Source organism: Gymnoscopelus braueri, assembly GCF_963280865.1.
Source record: "Gymnoscopelus braueri genome assembly, chromosome: 1".
Taxonomy (NCBI): Eukaryota; Metazoa; Chordata; class Actinopteri; order Myctophiformes; family Myctophidae; genus Gymnoscopelus; species Gymnoscopelus braueri.
The window spans coordinates 45,806,214-45,828,144 of NC_137603.1; the positions used below are offsets into that span (position 1 = coordinate 45,806,214).

The 21,931-nt window shown below is 42.2% G+C and overlaps 1 protein-coding gene across 1 annotated transcript in view; it reads right to left on the bottom strand.

Annotated features, from left to right (window-relative positions):
- Window positions 1-16,117, bottom strand: part of rps6ka2 (ribosomal protein S6 kinase, polypeptide 2) — a gene marked incomplete at its 3' end in the record, with an annotated part of 82,616 nt that extends 66,499 nt beyond the window's left edge. Inside the window, exons 1-12 of the mRNA XM_080433371.1 lie at window positions 16,004-16,117; window positions 13,598-13,714; window positions 12,815-12,896; window positions 11,215-11,295; window positions 9,514-9,593; window positions 6,698-6,804; window positions 5,886-5,923; window positions 4,442-4,584; window positions 4,023-4,093; window positions 3,586-3,674; window positions 2,907-2,971; window positions 2,125-2,227 (exon numbers count right to left, since the gene is read on the bottom strand). Of these exons, the coding sequence (XP_080289497.1) occupies window positions 2,125-2,227; window positions 2,907-2,971; window positions 3,586-3,674; window positions 4,023-4,093; window positions 4,442-4,584; window positions 5,886-5,923; window positions 6,698-6,804; window positions 9,514-9,593; window positions 11,215-11,295; window positions 12,815-12,896; window positions 13,598-13,714; window positions 16,004-16,108 (1,081 nt within the window). The 5' untranslated portion in view covers window positions 16,109-16,117. The remainder of the gene's footprint in view (window positions 1-2,124; window positions 2,228-2,906; window positions 2,972-3,585; window positions 3,675-4,022; window positions 4,094-4,441; window positions 4,585-5,885; window positions 5,924-6,697; window positions 6,805-9,513; window positions 9,594-11,214; window positions 11,296-12,814; window positions 12,897-13,597; window positions 13,715-16,003) is intronic.
- Between the last annotated feature and the right edge of the window lie 5,814 nt (window positions 16,118-21,931).

Here is a 21,931-nt window from a genome sequence, read left to right on the forward strand (position 1 = left end):
CTGTACTGTACCTGTACTGTACGTACTGTACTGTACTGCATGTACTGTACCTGCACTGTACTGTACGTACTGTACCTGTACTGTACGTACTGTACATGCACTGTACTGTACGTACTGTACTGTACCTGTACGTACTGTACTGTACTGTACTGTACCTGCACTGTACTGTACGTACTGTACTGTACCTGCACTGTACTGTACGTACTGTACCTGTACTGTACGTACTGTACTGTACATGCACTGTACGTACTGTACTGTACTGTACTGTACTGTACTGTACTGTACTGTACTGTACTGTACTGTACTGTACTGTACCTGCACTGTACTGTATGTACTGTACCTGTACTGTACGTACTGTACTGTACATGCACTGTACTGTACGTACTGTACTGTACCTGTACGTACTGTACTGTACTGTACTGTACGTACTGTACGTACTGTTCTGTACTGTACTGTACCTGCACGTACTGCACTTTACCTTTACTGTACTGTACGTACTGTACCTGTACTGTACCTGTACTGTACCTGCACTGTACTGTACTGTACCTGTACTGTACTGTACCTGCACTGTACTGTACTGTACGTACTGTACTGTACCTGTACTGTACTGTACCTGCACGTACTGCACTGTACTGTACTGTACGTACTGTACTGCACCTGTACTGTACGTACTGTACTGTACTGTACCGTACCTGTACTGTACCTGTACTGTACCTGTACTGTACTGTACTGTACCTGCACTGTACCTGCACTGTACTGCACTGTACGTACTGTACTGTACCTGCACTCTACTGTACTGTACCTGCACGTACTGCACTGTACTGTACTGTACTGTACTGTACGTACTGTACTGTACCTGTACTGTACGTACTGTACTGTACTGTACCTCTACTGTACCTGTACTGTACCTGCACGTACTGCACTGTACGTACTGTACTGTACCTGTACTGTACGTACTGTACCTGTACTGTACGTACTGTACTGTACTGTACCTGTACTGTACCTGTACTGTACCTGCACGTACTGCACTGTACTGTACCTGTACTGTACCTGTACTGTACGTACTGTACCTGTACTGTACTGTACCTGTACTGTACCTGTACTGTACGTACTGTACTGTACTGTACTGTACTGTACGTACTGTACCTGTACTTGTACTGTACGTACTGTACTGTACCTGTACTGTAACTGTACTGTACTGTACTGTACCTGTACTGTACTGTACTGTACTGTACTGTACTGTACTGTACTGTACTGTACGGTACTGTACTGTCCTGTACCTCTACCTGTACTGTACTGTACGTACTGTACTGGGCAGCGCTTGTTTCTGTGTGCTCTGCAGGGGAACGAAGGTGCTGAGGTTTTGTGGCAGATGATGATGATTGGCTGTTAAAAGAACCATCAGGAAGTAAATTGCAGCTGGCGAAGTGATTTGCATAAGTATTGGGGCATAATTCGTTTGTTATTGATTGTACATCCTGCAAGTACAGTAACGGTATGGGAAGCAGCTGTAAACACAGGCAGAATATTGAGGAATTTTGGGGGAAAATGTGGAGTTAGTTGGGCCATGTGTCTGCTCGGCCATAAGCTTCATACACTCGTGTACACTCCATGAGTGTGGCCGCCAATTATGGTAGCAGGATGTGTGACTGTATTTGAAACATTGCTCAAAAAGAGCAAGTTATAACTGCTAGCAAACAGCAGCAGTGCTTGATGCAGTGTACAGTACCACAAAACAGTGACAGCGACACAAACATGGTGAACCAACACCATTCCAGCTTCCTCATCCTGGCTTCACATTCTGCTGTGCAGCCTGCCTGGCCTGCACGTATACCTACAGTCCACCACCATTGTGCACGTCTCTGCCTACCCCACTAGTTTAAAGCACGGGTTCTCAAAGTGAGAGGCGTCCTTGGGGGGGGGTTCCAAGGGCTCCCCAGCAAAATGAGGAGCATATTTTTGTGTTTCAAACCCCTTTAATCCCAATAGACTTCTGCGCGTGCGTGCGTGTGCGTGTGCGTGTGTGTGTGTGTGTGTGTGTGTGTGTGTGTGTGTGTGTGTGTGTGTGTGTGTGTGTGTGTGTGTGTGTGTGTGTGTGTGAGAGAGAGAGAGAGAGATAATTACCGGTGGGTGTTCTGGAGGTAAATTCAGGGTCAAAATGGAAAGTGTCTTCAGGTCTTCCAACTGTTGGTTTAAATGGAGGCTTCACCTCTTTCCTGTACAACTTCTACAGGTAAAAACAAAACATAATAATCATTATTATTAGCATTATCAGAGAGAAACGCAATATTAGAGAGTAATGCAAAACAATTTGTTTTTATTCTCCATTTGTTCTCCATGTCCATCAGTAAGAGTAGGCCCTAATGATTCAATTCTTGGTCCTAATGCTCTCTGTATTGCTGTAGCAGGAAATAAACAGCAACACCGATTGTCTGTGTGGTAATGTACTGTAGTAGTGTCTCAGAGCCTCTGCCTGATGAGCAAAAACCTAATATCTCCCCAGGCTAAAGGGGAATTCCCCTTTAGGCTAGTGGATAAGATGTTGGCTTTTCACGTGGGAGGACCTGGGTTCGAATCCCAGGCATTACATAAGGACATATATAACTACAGCCATCCTCCCTTCTGTCACTAGGGGCAATGGCCCAGGGAACTGCTCAAGAACTAAGTCATTTCAGGGAATTCTGTTTATTGTAGGATCAGACAGCAAAGCAGAAAGAACTGTGTTCAGAATGGGACAGAAAAGCTTTAAATAACACTGTCACTCTTTGTTACACCACTGTATGTGTCATATTATGACAGGAGTATGTGTCCCCAACTTGTGAATGAAAAAGGGTCATGGGAATAATGGGCATTCAGGCAGTCATTTGATGATATTGGCAGAGTGTTCACTACAAGCATGTGCTTACGTTCCAGTCTATTGGTGCAAAGAAACGGTGTCTCTTAATCTCCTCCACTCCATCTGGTCCTGCACCTGCCAATCCAATATACAGAGAGAGAGAGAGCGGTCATGACCTCTTTTTATTAAGACCTGTTAATATAATGAATAACTTGTCAATCATTTTCACTTAATGTGACAAATTGCCAGTATCTACGACTGTCTGTCAAACAGACAGACAGCATGAAGGTGACATTATGGGCTGATAATCATTTACACCTGTCAATCCAACCAATAACCCTGACATAACGTAGTCATTTATTTCATTCTGTTTCTCAAACCGCAAGGCCATGAGATCATTATTATCTCATGGTCTGGAATTATAATGACTCCCTCTGGCCCCGGCACTAACAGCATTAACAATCTCTCCTCTATCCTAAGTGCCTCTTATCTCATAATAAAAACAAGAAGAGGCACACAACGACGTGGGTGTTATTTTTGACTGCTTTGCCCAACTGAGACAGCTAAGCAAGATGGGGTCATTCCTTTCCTCTGCACACTTAGAAAAGTCCATCATAGTTGTATCTCTTCCAGACTTGACTATTGCAAATGCACTTTATTCTGCATCAGTAGGCACAGCAAGACTGCATTAATAATATTAATGATAAACTCATTTATCATTTATCATAGGTAGTGATGCTTATACCTACCCAGTCGATTAACCGGGTTTCTTTTAAAGAGCGCTCGCAACAAACTCTGCACTTCAGGACTGAGGAACTGTGGCATTCCTAGTTTGGCCCTAGAGACACACAAGGTATGAGGAGAAAGCACACTAATATACAGTACTCAGTAATACACTCATGGATACTCAAAGATGTTAACATCTTACTTTTTTAATGTTAGTTTTGGTGATCAGTGCATGCTTAATGTCAACATTAAATTCATTTTTCATTTTTTCATGCAAACTATCTCTGTGTATCTCTGAGTCTTTTGTTTTGTATTGTGTATGAAATCAAAACCTACAGTATTATCATTAGGATTGGGATTAGGTTAAGATTTAATGGACTTCATCTATTATTAGGATTGGAGTAAATTGAATGGACTTTAAAATGACAGCTATGTTGGATTCATGTTGAAATGATCTTACTTCAGAATAAATGCCATTGTCTCCTTTCGGTCTTTTCCCTGGAATGGTAATGATCCTGTCAACATCTCAAACTGGAGAGCAAACAAACAAACAATGGCATTTCTGTCAGGAGTCATACTGTACAGAGAGATATTTGACTGTATAGTGGCTGAATGTCTCATGGTTTAGTTGGTTAAGTGGATATCATTTTCCAGTGGGGTTCTAGCATATTAAAAGTGGCATCAACTGCAACTAAAAATGATTAATCTATCTATTAATCTATCAAGAACAATATTATGTATAGCAAAAACGGATTGCTTATTTCTATTTTATAACAATGGATCAAACTGTACAACAAACAGTCATACACATAAAACTATGTTTAGCTAGTCCTGTTTGTTAAAGTGGAATGTAACTGTAAGACTGGGTTAGAGTCTTACCATCAATACCCCAAATGACCACCAGTCAGCACTCTGTGTGTGCCCTCTCCTGTTTACGACCTCTGGAGCCATATACTCTATAGTTCCACAGAACGAATAGGCTCTTTTATCATGTTCTATTGCTTCTTTACTCAGCCCAAAGTCTAAAAGAGACAGCATTGGAGACAGAATAAAAGGAAGAAAATCAAAAGGTATATGTATTATTAATTAAGGAAAGTGAGACGTTAGAAAGAAATAGAAAACAGGAAAAATAAGAATTATGGAGAGGGAAGAAGGAAGAAAGCATAATGTATTGATACAGTAACTATAGTCATAGAGATGAACTAGGTTCTATACTGTATTTGAGCAGATAGAAAATAATGACCTAAAGAGAAGGTACAGCACTGAGGAATCTGTAAAACGTGCTGTAGTACAGTTCGTACTTTCTTATTTCTGCCGGACCCTGAGGGGGGCTTATAATAGTCAATGTCCGTTACTGACTAACTCCCCAGAAACCCACATGATGCCCAGTGTCCCTCATGCAATGTGTTGCAAACAGCCAATAGCTGTGTGTTGCAAACAGCCAATAGCTGCTTTCCTGACTAGGCTGGACAAGAACTACTGCTGAAAGTGTCTAACCGGAAGTACAGGAAGTTCAGGGCTACAGGAAGTTCCGGTAGGCTGGACAGCATGTAGCCCTGTACTTTCTTGTAGTTCTTTTCCAGGCTTTATCTCCTTGTGCAGGAGATAAACCTGGGAATTTATTCCTGACAAACTCAACAGGAAATAATAATAATAACATTGTGTCCCCTTTAGTTGTTATTGGGGTATTTGCCATGTACCTTTGAACATGTATGAAATTTGTCATCTGACTTCATCCATCCTAATTATTATAGGAGCAGTGGATGCCATTAATACAGCGCCCAGTAAGGGGTTAAGTGTCTTGCTCAGGGATAGGACACTTCAACACGTCGACTGGGTGATGTATGCATGTACATTATCCCACTGCCAGTGATTTGCAGGCATTTTATACTTTAGAAGGCAAATTGATTTAACCAACACTCAGCTATTCATCACTCTGTGTTTTAGGACAAACATAAATTCAGCTATCCAGGTAATTGCACTGACTGAGCGTTGAGCAGGAAAGTCCTTTGTTATGCATAGTTGGCAACAGAAATTTGCCCACAAATAAGAGGAAAGTTGGCTGGCTGCCGGCTGTATCCAGGGTCCGGCTGACTCTGGCTGTTATTACTATTCTATTAACCCAAATCCCAGGCCTTTCATGAAGCAAACGACTGTTTGAAAGTGATGTTTGAGTATCACTCGCTAAAAATCTACAAGCTCACAACAACTTAGTAGATCGGCTATTTTTGATGAGCGACAAGTATAAATAAATAATAAATAAATCGTCCGGTGAAAAACTGCCCACAATGTCATAACTATTAGATGATGTTTGGGTACTAACCAGTTATCTTAATGTGTCCCTCTTCATCCAAAAGAATACTGTGTTAAGAAAAAGATAATAGGATTACTATTTTCTTCAGCATAATGATACAGTAATAGAACATTCTGAGGTAAAAAATACAATAACATGATCCACCACAACAATATAGATTAAACTACAATAAACAATGTCAAGTACAAAATAATTTCTATCAACATCATCTACGCACAATAAAAATCAGTAAATATAGTGGTTATTTATTCTGTGGTTCTGTTGTGGATCTTATCTCTGTGTGCACTGTATGTGGTTTATGTACAGTTATCACTATCGTAGTGAGGACCAAACATCCCCAGAAGGATAATAATACCAGTCAAAATTGACCTGATGGGGATATTTTTCTTTCTCTCAGGGTCCTTTTAATGGATTTAAAGATTTAGGGTGATCAGTCTAGTAAGTCAAATTTTTTTTTTTAATGAAAAATAGCTTTTGACATGCCCCCCCCCCCCCCCCCACACACACACACACACACACACACACACACGTGTGTGTGTGTGTGTGTGTGTGTGTGTGTGTGTGTGTGTGTGTGTGTGTGTGTGTGTGTGTGTGCGTGTGCGTGTGTATGTGTATGTGTGTGTGTGTGTGTGTGTGTGTGTGTGTGTGTGTGTGTGTGTGTGTGTGTGTGTGTGTGTGTGTGTGTGTCTGTGTCTGTGTGTGTGTGTGTGTGTGTGTGTGTGTGTGTGTGTGTGTGTGTGTGTGTCTGTGTCTGTGTCTGTGTGTGTGTGTGTGTGTGTGTGTGTGTGTGTGTGTGTGTGTGTGTCTGTGTCTGTGTGTACTTTTCAGGCTTGAGGTCCCGGTAGATGATCCCCAGGCTGTGTAGGTGGTCCAAGGCCAGGCCTAACTCTGCAAGGTAAAACTTTACCTCCTCTTCGGTAAACATTACCTGGAGCAAAACAAGAAAAGGACAAAAAATCACAACAAAGAAAGGTTTAACCATAGAAAATAAAAATATTCAAATAAACAGAGTATTATAATTCAAAACAAAATGAACACCCAACTCTGTCAGGCAGGGCAGGAATTTCACGGAGGCCATGAAGGCAATGGCCGGCCTGCCCAAAGCGATTTAAGAAGTTCTTAATGATAAGTAGGCTACTTCTTATAAGAGTCTACGTAGATTTTTCTTAAGTAGCAGTTTCAAGAAGGTTATTTTTGGGCGGTGTAGCCGCCCCTATAAGTGGGGTTGGGACACCTCATTAGTATTAGTTTCCTGCACTGTGATTGGCCCACTTGGCCCACTTTCCTGTACTGTGATTGGCTGACTCTATTGGCTGACTCTATTCAGCACTGCGAGACACATGATGACATTAATAACCTATAAATAGGATTATGCACTTCCAAAAATATTTTTTTTTTGGAAGTGAGCTTCCATCACTATGATGACCACTGTGATGACCACACCGCCCACTTCACACTGGGTGTGATTTTATTTAATTGTTTTATTACACAAGAGGGCGCTCTAACGCAACTTAGAAATGACCCCTAGACTCTGATAGAAGGAATGGACGGATGTGACGTCTTCCCAAAGAACGTCAATTCCGTCCGGGTGAAAACGAGCCATATTCAACGGGCAATAGCAACAAATGGCCGATCGTGGTAAAATGTTTTTGTTCGGGTGGATAGACGAGACCCTCCCCCACCCCCCAGACACTCTTTGTTTACATCCGCGTGCACACCATGGCTTCCGCGGCTCTCCAAAGATCGCCAATATACTGTAAGGTAAAAAATGCTGGCACCAGAGGATGAATTAATTAAATAATACCTGCCCCTCAGTTTGGCCTTCTGCCCCTCAAAAAAACATAATGCCCATGAGGCCACAATGGCCTTGATGCCCCACACGCACTGCCCCAGCTGATTGTACCATTTTCTCCTGTGCCTCTTTCCAGAGTCTTTAAAACAGTTTTTAAATACTAGTGTCTTATGTTGAGAGTCTGAATTGTGTAACTCCCCCGTTCTATCTTCAGATGAATCCAGTAACTCTGATTAGTCCAGGGCTGTGGACTTTTGACTCAGGGGTTTCTACAAATATTGGAAATTTGTAAATACCAAAACTTTATTTCACTTCACAAAAAGTGCAGAATTCAATAAAATGTATTATTTCCATGGACTTTATTTTGTGGCCTTCCTGCCCTGGCATTTAGACTTTGTGCCCTCAAAACATTTATAACACCAAAGGCCATGTGGCCTTGCCCACAAAATGAAGAAATTCCAGGCCTGCTGTCAGGTATTTTCAGAGCCTTTTTAGAGCCACAGTTCATGATTTGTAATAAAACAGAACTATGGCATGAATATGATTGCACACACAGTTATCATGCTGCAGTTAATGGTAAACGATGTATTGTATTTGAACCTATGTGAAGATAAAAGCAAACAGAAAATGAAGCATATAGCGTTAGTTCAAGCAGGATACGGAAGTCTTGCACAGCATCGGCTGTCAGTCAGCTGATCATCAGCCTAGCCTCCTATTCCCCATTCACAGCTCTGCTGGTCATTACGTCACACATTCGTACTCCAATCACAGCTCACGCCTTAACAAAGAGGTTCCTTTAAATACGGCTTTGCATTCACTGGGTCTCTACTTGTCTTGCTGCCTGCTACTTAGCACTGCTACTTAGCTGCCTCCTCCACCCCAGCCTCCACCTTTTGATTATAGTCTGGCATAGGCTCAAATACTTGTGATTTACATCTGCTAATTTAAACTAATATGTCAATGTATTGCTTATTGTTTGATATTGTATCCCTATGGGGGGTTTGCTTAACATTCCCTGATGCTTAGCATGCTGCTTGGACAAAATTCAGGGAATATCTCCAAGAGCGGAGCCTTTAACGCCAAGCTTAACTGTATTCTATTTGTTGCAATAAATGGTACACATACACATAATGTTTACTTGGAAAAGGAATATATCTTCTAGAGGACACATTTGGCACGCACGCACGCACGCACGCACGCACGCACGCACGCACGCACGCACGCACGCACGCACACGCGCATTTAAATCTTGAGGGACTAGGTAAGGACATACAGATGGCACAACTAATTTGTTGGGGTCGGTGGTGTGCTATTTTAAGACGTTAGCTCCTTTGTCATGAATATCCCAGTTGCCAGGGAGGGTGATGACAAATACTCAAACAAAACAAACACAAATACATGAGCAAGTTGAAAAGCATGGTAATGATTTAAACCCTATAGTCATGAATCGAGAATCGTCCCCGATTGTTCGCCCCCGGAGTCGGGACACTAGGTTTCATGTGGTTAAGGAACAATTGGTTGCACAAAACCACTTCAGTGTTTCAGATTAAGATTTCACTTAAACACGTGAAATGTGGATATGTGCATGTTTAAAGATTTCTTTTTGGTCTTTTGTGCCTTTATTGATAGGATAGTAGTCTGACAGGAAAATGGGGAGAGAGATGGAGAGTGACATGCAGCAAAGGCCGTCGGGATTGGGACTCGAACCCGCGGCGCGCTGTCAGGCTACTTTGGTCCAGGCCGAAATGTGCATGTTTAAGGACAATTGTAACTTAAGATGCTCAGCCCTCCCCAGGGACCCAAAGTCATGAGCCTGCTGGTTGTGACAAGGTAACAAAATCCTACCTCTTTTGACAGACGGGTGAACAGGTCCCCTCCTTTGAGGAAGTCTAGAATTAGATAGAGCTTCCCCTCTGTCTGAAAGGCTACAAGCACACACACGCACGCACACACACGCACGCATGCACGCACACACACACAATGTCAAAAAACATGACAGGAAGACATTTAAGCAACCTTATTAGTAAGTGAAAACCAGCAGTATACGCCAGCCTTCAAGCTTATAGTCGCACTGCTGATTCAAGGCTTTAGTGCTGAATGAAGGGTTATGTGAGCCATAATCACACCGGACATTCACCATCAACTACTCAGCTTTTTTTGCGCTAAGCTGTTTATACTGTAACTCTTCTACAGCTCCTTAAGCTTCTCATCTGCATTAAAGTCTGGTGGTATTAAATAGTTCCTCTGGACACTTATTTTGTTGATAAGGTTTGGTGGCTTGAAAACGTGAGAACAGCTAGATTTCAAAACTAGAAAAAGTGCTCCTCGGAGCACAGGTCTCCGCCAGGTCAGGTAGGTTATTGTGGGGCAGCAATGTTCGGAATTAGCCAATCAGGATGGAATATGAAAAATTGGACGGAACCATCTTGATCACTTGACTATATGTGTACCGATTTGCATGATGTTTGAATTTGTAGGAGTAATATCAAAAAGAAAAGTGTTACAAAATTGGCCTCCTGGTGGCGCTATAATAGGGCAATGTTAAAAGGGTGGCATTTGTTCTTCAATGTAGTGCGAATGTGCGTGCAAAGTGTCACCACAATCGGACGCTGCATTAATGATTTGTGGCATTTTGTTCAAAACGGGCCACTCCTGCAAACTTTAGATGTCAATGTTAGCCATGACTATAGAGATCAAGTGTACCGATGTGCGTGAAATTTGGATACATTCTGAAGGCTTGATATCAAATTTTTTTTTTTACATAAGTCGGCCTCCTGGTGGCGCTATGAAAGGCAAATGTGAAAAATGCAGGTCAGTTGTTTTTCCTTGGCCTCTAGGGAGTGTGCATGCAAAGTTTCATGCAGATCGGTGCAGTTATAGTTAAAAACACAAATCGTCCATTTATAGCGCCACCATGAGGCTGATTTGAACATTTTCAAGTGGCATTTCTTCCTCGGCCTAGTGGGAATGTGCGTGTGAAATCTCACGGAAATCGCAAGCTGCGTTCATGATTTGAGGCATTTTGTTGAAAACGGAGCAATCCTGCAAACTTTGGAAGCCAACCTTAGCCAATCAGGATGAAATATGGAAAATTGGACAGATCCGTGTTGATCACATGACTATAGAGATACAGTGTACTTATTTGCGTGATGTTTGGATAAAATCTGTAGGAGTTCTGTAAAGAAATGTGTTTTGCAAAAAGCGGCCTCCTGGTGGCGCTATAAAAGGCTAATTTGAAAAATTTGGGGCAGAGGTTCTGCTCTGGCATCCAGGGAGTGTGTGTGCACAGTTTCGCTGCGATCAAGCCAACGGTGCCGGAGATTAGCTGTACACAAAATGACAGAATGACGGACACACGGACACACGGAAGGACGGACGGACACACACACACACGGACGGACGGACAGGGGGAAAAACATACTCTCTCGCCATGCCTTTCGGCCTGGCGGAGACAATAAATGCATTTTGTGTTAACTTTTTGAAAGAAATAGTCAGAAATTTTATGCGCAGAAGTACACGGTATGCAGACTGTAAAAATAGACTTACCGTAGTGCAGTTTGACTATAAATGGGTGGTTCACTTCTGCCAGAATGTCTCTTTCCATTTTTGACCGCGCGCGGTCTCGAACTGGGGAGTAGATAGAGAGGGGACATTTAATTCACTCACTGTGTAAAAGAACTGAGAGTTATTTGATAATAATAGTGCATTCATTCTGAACTCACTATTTTTTTTATTATAGTGCCAAATCACAACAAGTTCAGATATAGAGCAGATAGCCAATGTTTGCCCCCTGATCAAGCATTTGGCAACAGTGGCAAGGAAAAACCTAGAGCAGATTAGAACCAGGTTTTGTTGGGTGGACATCTGCCTCGACCATGTTGTGTGTGTGTGTGTGAGAGAGAGAGAGAGAGAGAGAGAGAGAGAGAGAGAGAGAGAGAGAGAGAGAGAGAGAGAGAGAGAGAGAGAGAGAGAGAGAGACTAGGAACCCAGCTAGCGTCCCATGCTTACTTTGGTGTAATCCCCCGTCATTGATGACATCTCCCTATCTCAAGAGAAATAGGGAGAGAGGGGAAGACACAAAGATGGGCAGCAACAATAATAAACGGAAACCCTCAATCTGCAGCTGGGAGGTCCGCACTCAAAATACATGGAACTTAAATGACATCTTAATCAGTAAGCTATGGCAAGGTTCTCATACCAATATTTGAGTTTTGTATGAAAACAACTTCCTTGATTAACTGAAGAGAACATGTATTGAGCCCATTGAGTAATATTGTCCATCTCTTCCAAAAGTTGTCACTTTCAACCCTTTGAACCCTAGCTTCCCTATTCTGGGGCGAACACTAAACTTTCACATTATGAGCTTACATCGGCTATTTTCTGTGATTTGGTGTCGAGGGAAAAAAAGAAGTGGACCTACAGTAGAGCCCAGGGGGACCCCGGTCGACTATGCTTAAATAACACCAACATCTGTGTCTGTGCCACTTGCCCACAGCATCAGGGGATAAACTCAAAATATTCCAGACATGTAGGTTAAGAGGATTAAGGCTTGCTCAAAGATACTGGATACAAATTTTGAATTTAGTATAACCCTGTCTAGTCGGGCGTAGCCACAGGATTTAGACATTTAGACATTCTCTTGAATAAAAAAAAAAAATCTAAATTAATTGCAAATGCAATTACTAGTTTCATAAAAAATAATATAATAAATACAAAATAAATCTATGAATTACATACACATGAAAAATGTTATTTTGTGAGCGGAGCACATTGTTTGGATTAGACGCCGCAAGATCACAATACGCACACATTGATCGCAATCAATCAAAATGTCATTAATCCTATTAGCGCAAAAGGTTTGCGCTGTTATGAATCTGAGTTTCTGAGAAAGATGAGCGTGAGGAGAGAAAAAGAGATGCATTTATTTCCATAAGTGCCATTACCCCAAAGGTCATTGCACACGACACTCGGATTGGTTTTCATTCATCAACGCCCAAAACACACCCTTGAATAATACGGTACCATTGCGCTGGACACACCTCCACAGCGCAAGTTAAGTTAAGACCATGCGCCATGGCGCTAAGTTCTGCTGTCAAAATAGGGCCCCCAGAGTTAAAAGGATGATTTTACTGTGTAAGTTAATTACCTTTCAGTGTGGCTTTCTTCAGCACCTTCATGGCATAAAGCTGTCCTCTGTCCAGTCCTCTGATCTTCCTGACCAGAAAAACCTGCAAATAAGATCATAACCATCATACATCACCATATAGGGCTGGGCGATATGGACAAAAACAATTATCACAATATTTTTAACTATATTGTGACGACAGTGGATTGTCAATCTTTTAATTTTTTTCAAAAACTTTCTAAAGTAGCGAATATGAGGTTGTACTGTAGATCTGCTATTTTTGACATATTTTTTGACAATTATTGAAAGTATAAAATAAGGCTTAAGTGATTAAAACCAGGAAAATACACTTCATCATACTATATCACATTATTACGATATTAAAATCCCAGATAGTCTCATATCATGACAATATCTTTATGATATTGATATATTGGACAGCCCTACTGTCCAGCCCTACTGTCCATCACCACTTATTATCCTCTCTATGATTCTATTTATTGTTCCCAGTCAATCATATTGTACAATATAATCTGATAATCTTTTTAATACAGCATATTTGAATAGGGATGATGAATGTGGTTTAACCACTTAAGCCCTATACTTCATTGTACGACGAAATGCGAAAATAGCCAAAGTACTGTACAAGCTCACAACGCATCATGATGTGACGAGTTGTGAGTTTACAGATCTGCTATTTTTGCCATTTTTTGAAAATATTGGTATTTTTGATATTTTGTGAAATTTGTTGAGGTTTTAGCCTTAATGACGTGCAAAATAGGGACTCAATATGTGCTAACTTACCTTTCCATAGGAGCCCTGACCCAGCACCTTAAGTAGCTGGAACTGAGAGGGGTCCGCCTTGTCACAGCCCTCCTTAACATGGTGGCTGATGTCAATCTCTTTCACTATACTGTCATCCTGAGAGAGAGAGAGAGAGAGAGAGAGAGAGAGAGAGAGAGAGAGAGAGAGAGAGAGAGAGAGAGAGAGAGAGAGAATAGAACAGGCACTGAGAGATAGTCGACACTTGTCATACAGTTGCAATGGCAGTCTTTAGTGTCATCAAGGGAGAGTGAGATACACAGATGAGAAGGAGGGGACACTGACAATTTATTGCGTTATAACTGCCAAAATAAAATACCCAGTGTTAATTTAAGTACTGTACAAATGGTACCAAATTGGGTAGTTTTGGGGCAGCAGTGGCTCTGAACATCGAGCGGCCGCTTATCCCCGGCTCCTCCAGGGTTATTGTCGAAGTGTCCTTGTGCTTCTGATGTTGCATATTTTCCTCCACCACCGGTGTGTGAATGTGTGTGGGTGAATATAGTGCACATTGTAAAGCACTTTGGATAAAGGCGCTGTATAAATGCATCACTTTGTACAATTTGTACAGTTTCTGAGATACCAATGGAGGAAAATACTGACGAGTTTACTGGTTAAATAATTCTATTCTATAATTAACTATACAGTATCACTGTCACAACCTCAGACAATACCTGGCTCAGACAAACAACTGCCTTGCTCATGAGGCACTAGCTGTACATTATGTGCACATGTGAAGAAAAAATGGTGCACTTGTGAACACAAACACCCACACACACAATCTGTGACATCGCCAGCCGCTTCTTTTCACCTGACAGTGATGAGTTTCACCAGGAGGGTGTAATGCGTGCACAGGAACATGTTATCCCTCCTACTGTAGTTCTGCTCCCTACTGAACAGGCACTCTGACCAACCTGTATGAGTCGCTATAGTGCAGCGACAGAGATCGCCCTACCCACCCTCAAACTTGGTCACTTGTTTTTGTTGGAGCGCCGGGGCCAAGCTGATGGAAGCATCGTGGAGGGCATGAACCTTTTTAGTCAGGTGGCTTAGCAGCATTGCCGTTACGGAGCGGATAAAAGCACTAAATCAGTGAGAGCGGGAGGCCAGTAGTCACTTTGACCGGCAGTTGTGCCTTGTGATATGTCACATCTACGATATGCACACTGATGTTTTTGAACTGTGCCATTCTTTCTCTTCTGTTGTTTAACAGCTGACGGTGTGGTGGATGGTGGGGTGGGTGTGGGAGAGGGTGAGTAGGCTATCTGTGAATGAATGTATCGGTATACTTGTATACAGTATGTATCTATGTGTCTGTTGTTCATGTTTTTATGGGACCCCCTCAAAAATGCATCTCAAGAGGCTATCCCTTCGATACATCTGAAATCTGAAATGTACAAAGTTATTTCCTTATTCGTCCAGTAATGTCCAAAATACCTCCAAACAAAGCTAGCATCTAATGTCGTGACAATAAGAGTATTCTATTCTGCAGTATGTAGTCAAAACATCAAAATATACAGGCTCACTATATGTCACTGAAACAGATTAAATGTAAAACAAGACATTCAGAAACAAAACAGGCAGCCATACAGATAAAGATGGGTGTAAGTGGAACCCAAAGACATATTGACAGACAGAGAGACATATGAGAGGTTAGAACTGGCAAGTGGATTGACCAGCACTGGGCCATAACAAGGCAGCGGGGCTGTGTCTATTTATATCCCAAATACACAGGTAAATGATCTTTCTCCTGCTCCTCTGTCTGTGATATTAATAGAACCCTGCTCCCGCCCCATTCCTCCCACCAGCCAGTCAGTATCTGTATTGAATTGTCAATCGATAGGACTGTCTGACTCTTTAGAATCTATTTTTATACCTTTGTAATAGATCCCTGCTATACAGACAGCAGGGAAATAGTAAACATTCTTGTACTATATAATACAGGCAAAACAAACACGCATGCATGCACACACGCATACGCCCTTACATACCGATGTGTGCACACAGGTATACAGAATAATGTGTCTTAGGCACCCAACTTGTATACTTTGAAACACAACACTTCTACCACTTTATATCTCTCTGTCAAACACACACACACACTCACACACTCACACACACACACACACACACACACACACACACACACACACACACACACACACACACACACACACACACACACACACACACACACACACACACACACACACACACACACACACACACACACACACACACACACACACACACAAACCTCTAGTCTAGTTGACATAACTTTCATTCTCGTTTCTGACTGCTGCCTTCTTTTTAAGATGAAGAGGGAGTTTTGTCACTCACTCATACAGGTACAGGCTATAGCTGGACAGATAGAGAGCCTCAACTAACCTCTAGTTGACAGATGCTGGTGTTGTTTTTGTTTCGTGCTGCCTTGTTCTTCAGATAGATAGAGAACCATCTTCGCACAGTGAATTTACGCATGCTGGTATCCATGGTAACAAGGAGGCCCGTCTCGTCTGCCTATCCCATAATCATATTCATCAATCTGCAAGGGTCCTGGTAGAGAACATAGAAATGCAGAGAGAGAGAGAGAGAGAGAGAGAGAGAGAGAGAGAGAGAGAGAGAGAGAGAGAGACAGAGAGATATCAATATGATTTGCTATTCCTCTCCCAGTTTTCTTCATTGTCTCATCCAAAAAACACAAACAGTCCTTACATGATTCATTCCTTGTTCCTCGTCCCCGCCTATTGAATTTCATCCATTGTTGCTCTCTTCACTCTTCGCAAACCTGCACCTGTGGTGGAAGCCTACGCAGAGAGACGGAGAACGCAGGCAGGGACACAGACGGTCCTCTGGCTCACAATTGTTATCTTCTGCTGGCGGCGGGCTGGCAACACGAGTCGAGAAATTAATGCTCCGCTGAATCAGGACAGAGAGGAGGAGGTGTGTGTGAGATCTCTCTCTCTCTCTCTCTGTCTCTCTTTCTCTCTCTCTGTCTCTCTCTGTCTGTCCTCTCTCAGTGTTTGTATTTCTCTTTCTGCAGTACTAGGGATTGTCACCGGTCACACTGTGTGCCAAAGAGCTCCAACCCCTCCCTTCCGTATACCTCCTCCTCTCTCCACCCCTCCCTCTCACCTCCTGTCATCCCTTGCTTCCTCTAGCCCCCCTCCCCCCTTTTTCTCCCACCAGCAAACAGCAACAGCTGGCCGGGTCACATGGTCCTTCATGGTTACCTCTCTCTCTCTCTCTCTCTCTCTCTCTCTCTCTCTCTCTCTCTCCCTCTCTCTCTCTCTCCCTCTCCCCCCCTCTCTCTCTCTCTCCACGTGGTTTGCTTTGTCTCTCTCCCTCACATGGCATCCAATGACACATGCACACGCGCGTGCAGGGATGCTGACAAAGTAAAAGAGGACATGGAAAGCCAAATGACTGAAGAAGGAGTCGGTGCCAGACAGAACAAGTAGAGACACGACTCGAGACAGAAATGTGTGAAAATAATGATCTGTTGCATTCAAAGGATAGTCTACAATAACCTGTTATCTAGACAACAGTTAGTGAAACTCAATAGGGTAAGAATATTGTAATCCTGCACACACTGTCTTCATGCAAATGTATTAATGCAACCTTTCGTTCACACGACCTCCATGAAGCATCTGTTGCCTGATGAAGGTCGTGCAGACGTTGCGTAATACATTTGCATGTAAGTGAAGACAGTGTTTCTACATTAAGTGTTTTGCTCCTATGCACCTGTCCATTGAAAGAATGGGTGAAAAACACAGTTTCTATAAAATAGAGAGAGAAATAAATGAATAAACAGAGAAATAAAATCTAGGGCACCAGCAATCACATAATAGTTACAGACGGATCCCTGGTTGATCCCTGAGCGCACTGTGTGAACTGTGTGTGTGTGTGTGTGTGTGTGTGTGTGTGTGTGTGTGTGTGTGCGTGTGCGTGTGCGTGTGCGTGTGCGCGTGTGCGTGTGTTTGTGTGTATGGTGAGTGTATGTTTATACCTGGAATTGTCATATCAGCAGCTTTGCAGAACTGCAGTGTTGCATAAGCAGAGAGTGTTACATAGAGAGAGAGAGAGACAGAAAGAGGAGAGAATGTGAGATACAAATGAGAGAGGGAGAGAAGGAAGGGGGAAAGAGAGGAAGGCGGGGTGGGCGTGGTAAGGGTTTAATTTCAGTGAGAACTGCTGTTTTTCAAGGTTTCAAGCGATAATGGGTAGACATAATAATAAAGTGAATAACTACTATATGACTTTTCACAGAGATATAACGATAGAAGTGAAGGCATGGCCTGGGCTGCTGGCGTAGCGGTCCAGGCACCTTTGCTCAGTGTAGTCTGTCAGCGTGTCGCAAGTTCGAGTCCCGATCCCGACGTCTTTTGCTGCATGTCTCTCTCCCCATTTCCTGTCAGCCTGCTGTCCTATCAATAAAAGCCATCAAATAATCTAATAAAAAAAAAGAAAAGAGAAATGAACCCACGACTAATCACTAAGCACTGTATTTAAATTGCTCTATACTATATTTAAACCATATCTGACAAGTGAGCCTACTTAAAGTGTTATTGACCAGTATCTGAAGATATATTTGACACATGCATTAAGTGTATTTGATGAATATTGGAAACGTAACCAGACCTCTTGACTTGGTCTGCTATATTCAGTATAGCAACACCAGTGTTCCCACAAACAGACAGTTATGAAACGATTTTTATCCTGATGGGATTAAGGCTCCATAAGGAGATCATAATATTGATATTTAATATTTATTCATACACATTTATCGGATATAGACAGGCAGGCTATAAACATGTTGTTCTGGAAATGTCATCACTATCTTGCACCAGCTGGCGAAAACAGAGCTAGTATCCTCAAAAGTAATTGGAATGAGAAATAACTATTGGCCATGCCAAAAAAGTTGAACAAGGTCAAACTGCAGACATTGTGGACATCAAAGCTACAGATGGACAGAGGACAAAAACAACTTTCCATTGACTGGGATGACAACCAACTCATTTGAATGTTACTCACTGTAGGATGACATCAAGTGACCTACAGTAAAAAAAAGAATGCCAGGGCTGAAGTCATGCAAAGATAGATAGATGGATAGATGGATAGATAGATGGATAGATGGCTAGATGGCTAGATGGATAGATGGATAGATAGATGGCTAGATCGATAGATGGATAGATAGACAGACAGACCTTTAAGCCCTTCATCATTGAGAACGAAAAGCAAATAAGAGCCAGGTTGCGGTTTGCAAAGACCATAGGAATTGGACCATAGGACTGGAATAGGGTAATCTAATCTGTTGAGTCCAATTTTCGGCTTTGCCCAACACCTGGACCTGGTCATCGAATAGTTAGACCTTGAGAGGTTTACAGGCCACAGTGTCTTGCACCCACTGTGAAAGTTGGTGGAGGTTTGGTGAAGACTAACGGGTGCTTCAGCATGGCTGGAATCAGGCCGATTCTGATCTCTGAGGATTGTTTTTTTTTACAGAATTAATCATATTAATTCTATCCTCTTTAACTGTTGTCGGAGTATTTGCCGAGTACATTTTGCACATACAGTACCTGTAGTTTGTCCTCTGCATTTACCCATTTTTTTAACAGAATTAATCATATTAATTCTATCCTCTTTAACTGTTGTCGGAGTATTTGCCGAGTACATTTTGCACATACAGTACCTGTAGTTTGTCCTCTGCATTTACCCATCCTATTAGTAGCAGTGGACAACTATTTTTAACAGAGCTCGGGGAGCAGTTGGGGTTCAGAGCCTAGTTAAGGACACTTTGTCACTTAGCCAGGAGGAGCTGAGGATCGGACCGGGGACCTCCCGATTCCCAGATGGCCATTCCACCTCCCGAGCAACTGCCACCCAGATCAAGACCCTGTCATGGCCGGTCCTATCAGACCTGAATCCCACTGAAAACCTCTGGACTGTGACCGGTCTGTCAAAGAAGGATGGTCTCCGGGTCCCAGTCCCTATACCTCTTAGGTTCCACTATATATAAACGCAGGTAGTGATTCAAATAAGCTCGGACCGCATGTTGACTCTCATATTTCAAACATTCCTGTGATGTGTATAACCACTCGTCTGCCAAGATAGAATGATAGGCCAAACGGTGTTAAAGTGGGACATTTTATCAGTATTCACTAGCAGCCGCCTGTTGAAACTAAAATATCTAATACGACTACACCTGAAATATTAACACCTGAAGCATTCTACTCACGGAAATGTGGGTTAGGACTTCTTTGTAGCAAATATCCTATATATAAAAACCCTGATTCTTCGCTCTAAGCCTGATCTGTTTGTTGCCACTGAATGATGTCTCAAACTCATGTCAAAGACAATCAAATAAAGATGGTTACAGTGTTTTTAGATCATAAAAAGTGTCTGTTCCAGATAAATTTGAATGCCTCATCTAGATTTGGGCCAAACTCAAACAAATAGCTGGCGTATATTGCCCCCCACATGCTCCCCCGAGCGCTATAGAAAATCTGTCACATATTCTTTCGGGCTTTGCCCATTCCAAACTAGTGGTCACTGGAGGTCTGAATACAGATTGTCTATCGCAGTCCCCCAGTAATTTTAAGGAGGTATGTGTTACCTGTGCCTTAATTTGACATAATTAATTACAGGATCAGCATGACCGAATTTAAAAGACCCTGATAGATCAACTTTGGTTGATATCATTTTAACAAAAAGACCACATAAATTGGCCCAGAGTGGCATTTTACCACTGGGCTTCAGCGATCATTGCCCCGTGGTGTGTACATAGAGATATGAAAGCTCCAACTTGTTTTAGCACTAAAAGGATAAAAAAATAAAAGTGTGACCAGGGCTTCCTGCACAGGACTTTCTGTAGCGACCTGAGCCTTGCTGCTGTTATTCCAAATCCTGATCTTGCACGCCATCCTTGCACTTTTTAAAATAGTATCGCTGACAGGTTTGCTCCTTTTAAAAGGCTACGGATAAAAAAATGATCAAATCCCTGGTTTTATCCACGGAATTACATGCAAGGGATAGAGCATGGTGCAGTAAGGACAACGAATCGGGAAGCGGATTGGCAGGTTTTTGAAACGCTGAGAAACAAATGCTGCCTACTTGTAAAGAAGGCAAAATCAGAATATTACTTCTCTACAGTGAAGACTGAGAATAATCCATCAAAATTCGATCAAACGGTTCATGACCTATGCCTGTTCAAAGTTTGCATTTTTCAATTGATTGCTATAGCGCCACCCTTTGGCCGATGGTTGTGCGCTTCGTGTCTTCGCCATTTGACATAGATCCTCTACCATATTACAGAGTTTCGTAAAAAACTACTGCATGCATGGTTAGGCTAATACTGCGATTATGCGAAAAACAATAAAACAGAGAAACAAGAGGGGACCATAGCACTACTGTATGTGCTTGGACCCCTAATAAAGACTAGATAGATAACTTGCCAAGTGGTTTATAACTATTACTGGATTCTCTCCATCAGGTTGTTTCAGTGACATAATGGAAATGCATGAAATGTGTGTATTGCCAAGCGTCTGCATATATTAGGACCTCACATCTACACATGTGTCATTTCTAATTAGACAGAATGGTGATGGAGAAAGGCTCAAAGGAAGGAAGGGCTGCCGATGACAGTTGAGGTTCTTAGATTAGTTATTTATTTCCAAGGGACATACTGCTTGCCATGCTGTTGTTGCAGTTGTTTGCCACAATTAAATAAGATAAGCAGGCAGATTAACCTATTAAAGCCGGGAAAGCATCTGTCATTTATATTTTATATATATATATATATATATAGATATACATGCCAACATACATTTTTCTGAAAACTCTTTGGAATATCGGTTTAGAACAGTGGTTCTCAAAATTGCAGATCTACAAGCTCACAGTGCGTCACGTGTACATCCAAGGCTCACACCGCCATTGACGAGTCATGTGGTGTTTTCAGTGGTTTACGATAGAGGGCACTCTTCCGCAGCCTGTGAATCATGATGATGATGATGATGAAGAGTACAGCCAAAGATCACGTGATCCAGATGGTTTAGTTACCGCGTATAGGATTTATAAAAATGTCTCTGCTTTCTGTTGCTTTTTGGCGAAAACAAGCTACATTCAACTGGCAATAAATATGGAACTGATGATTGCGACAGCACAATTATTTTTCTCAGATTCTACGAGACGTCTTTTAAAGCGATCGGCGGGTGGATCGTTGTGAAGAAGAATATTCTATGATTTTTCAAAGGTTAGTGAAAACGCTCTGAATCGCTGGCAAGGGTTAGCTATAGACGATGTTTTAACTCTGGCAGT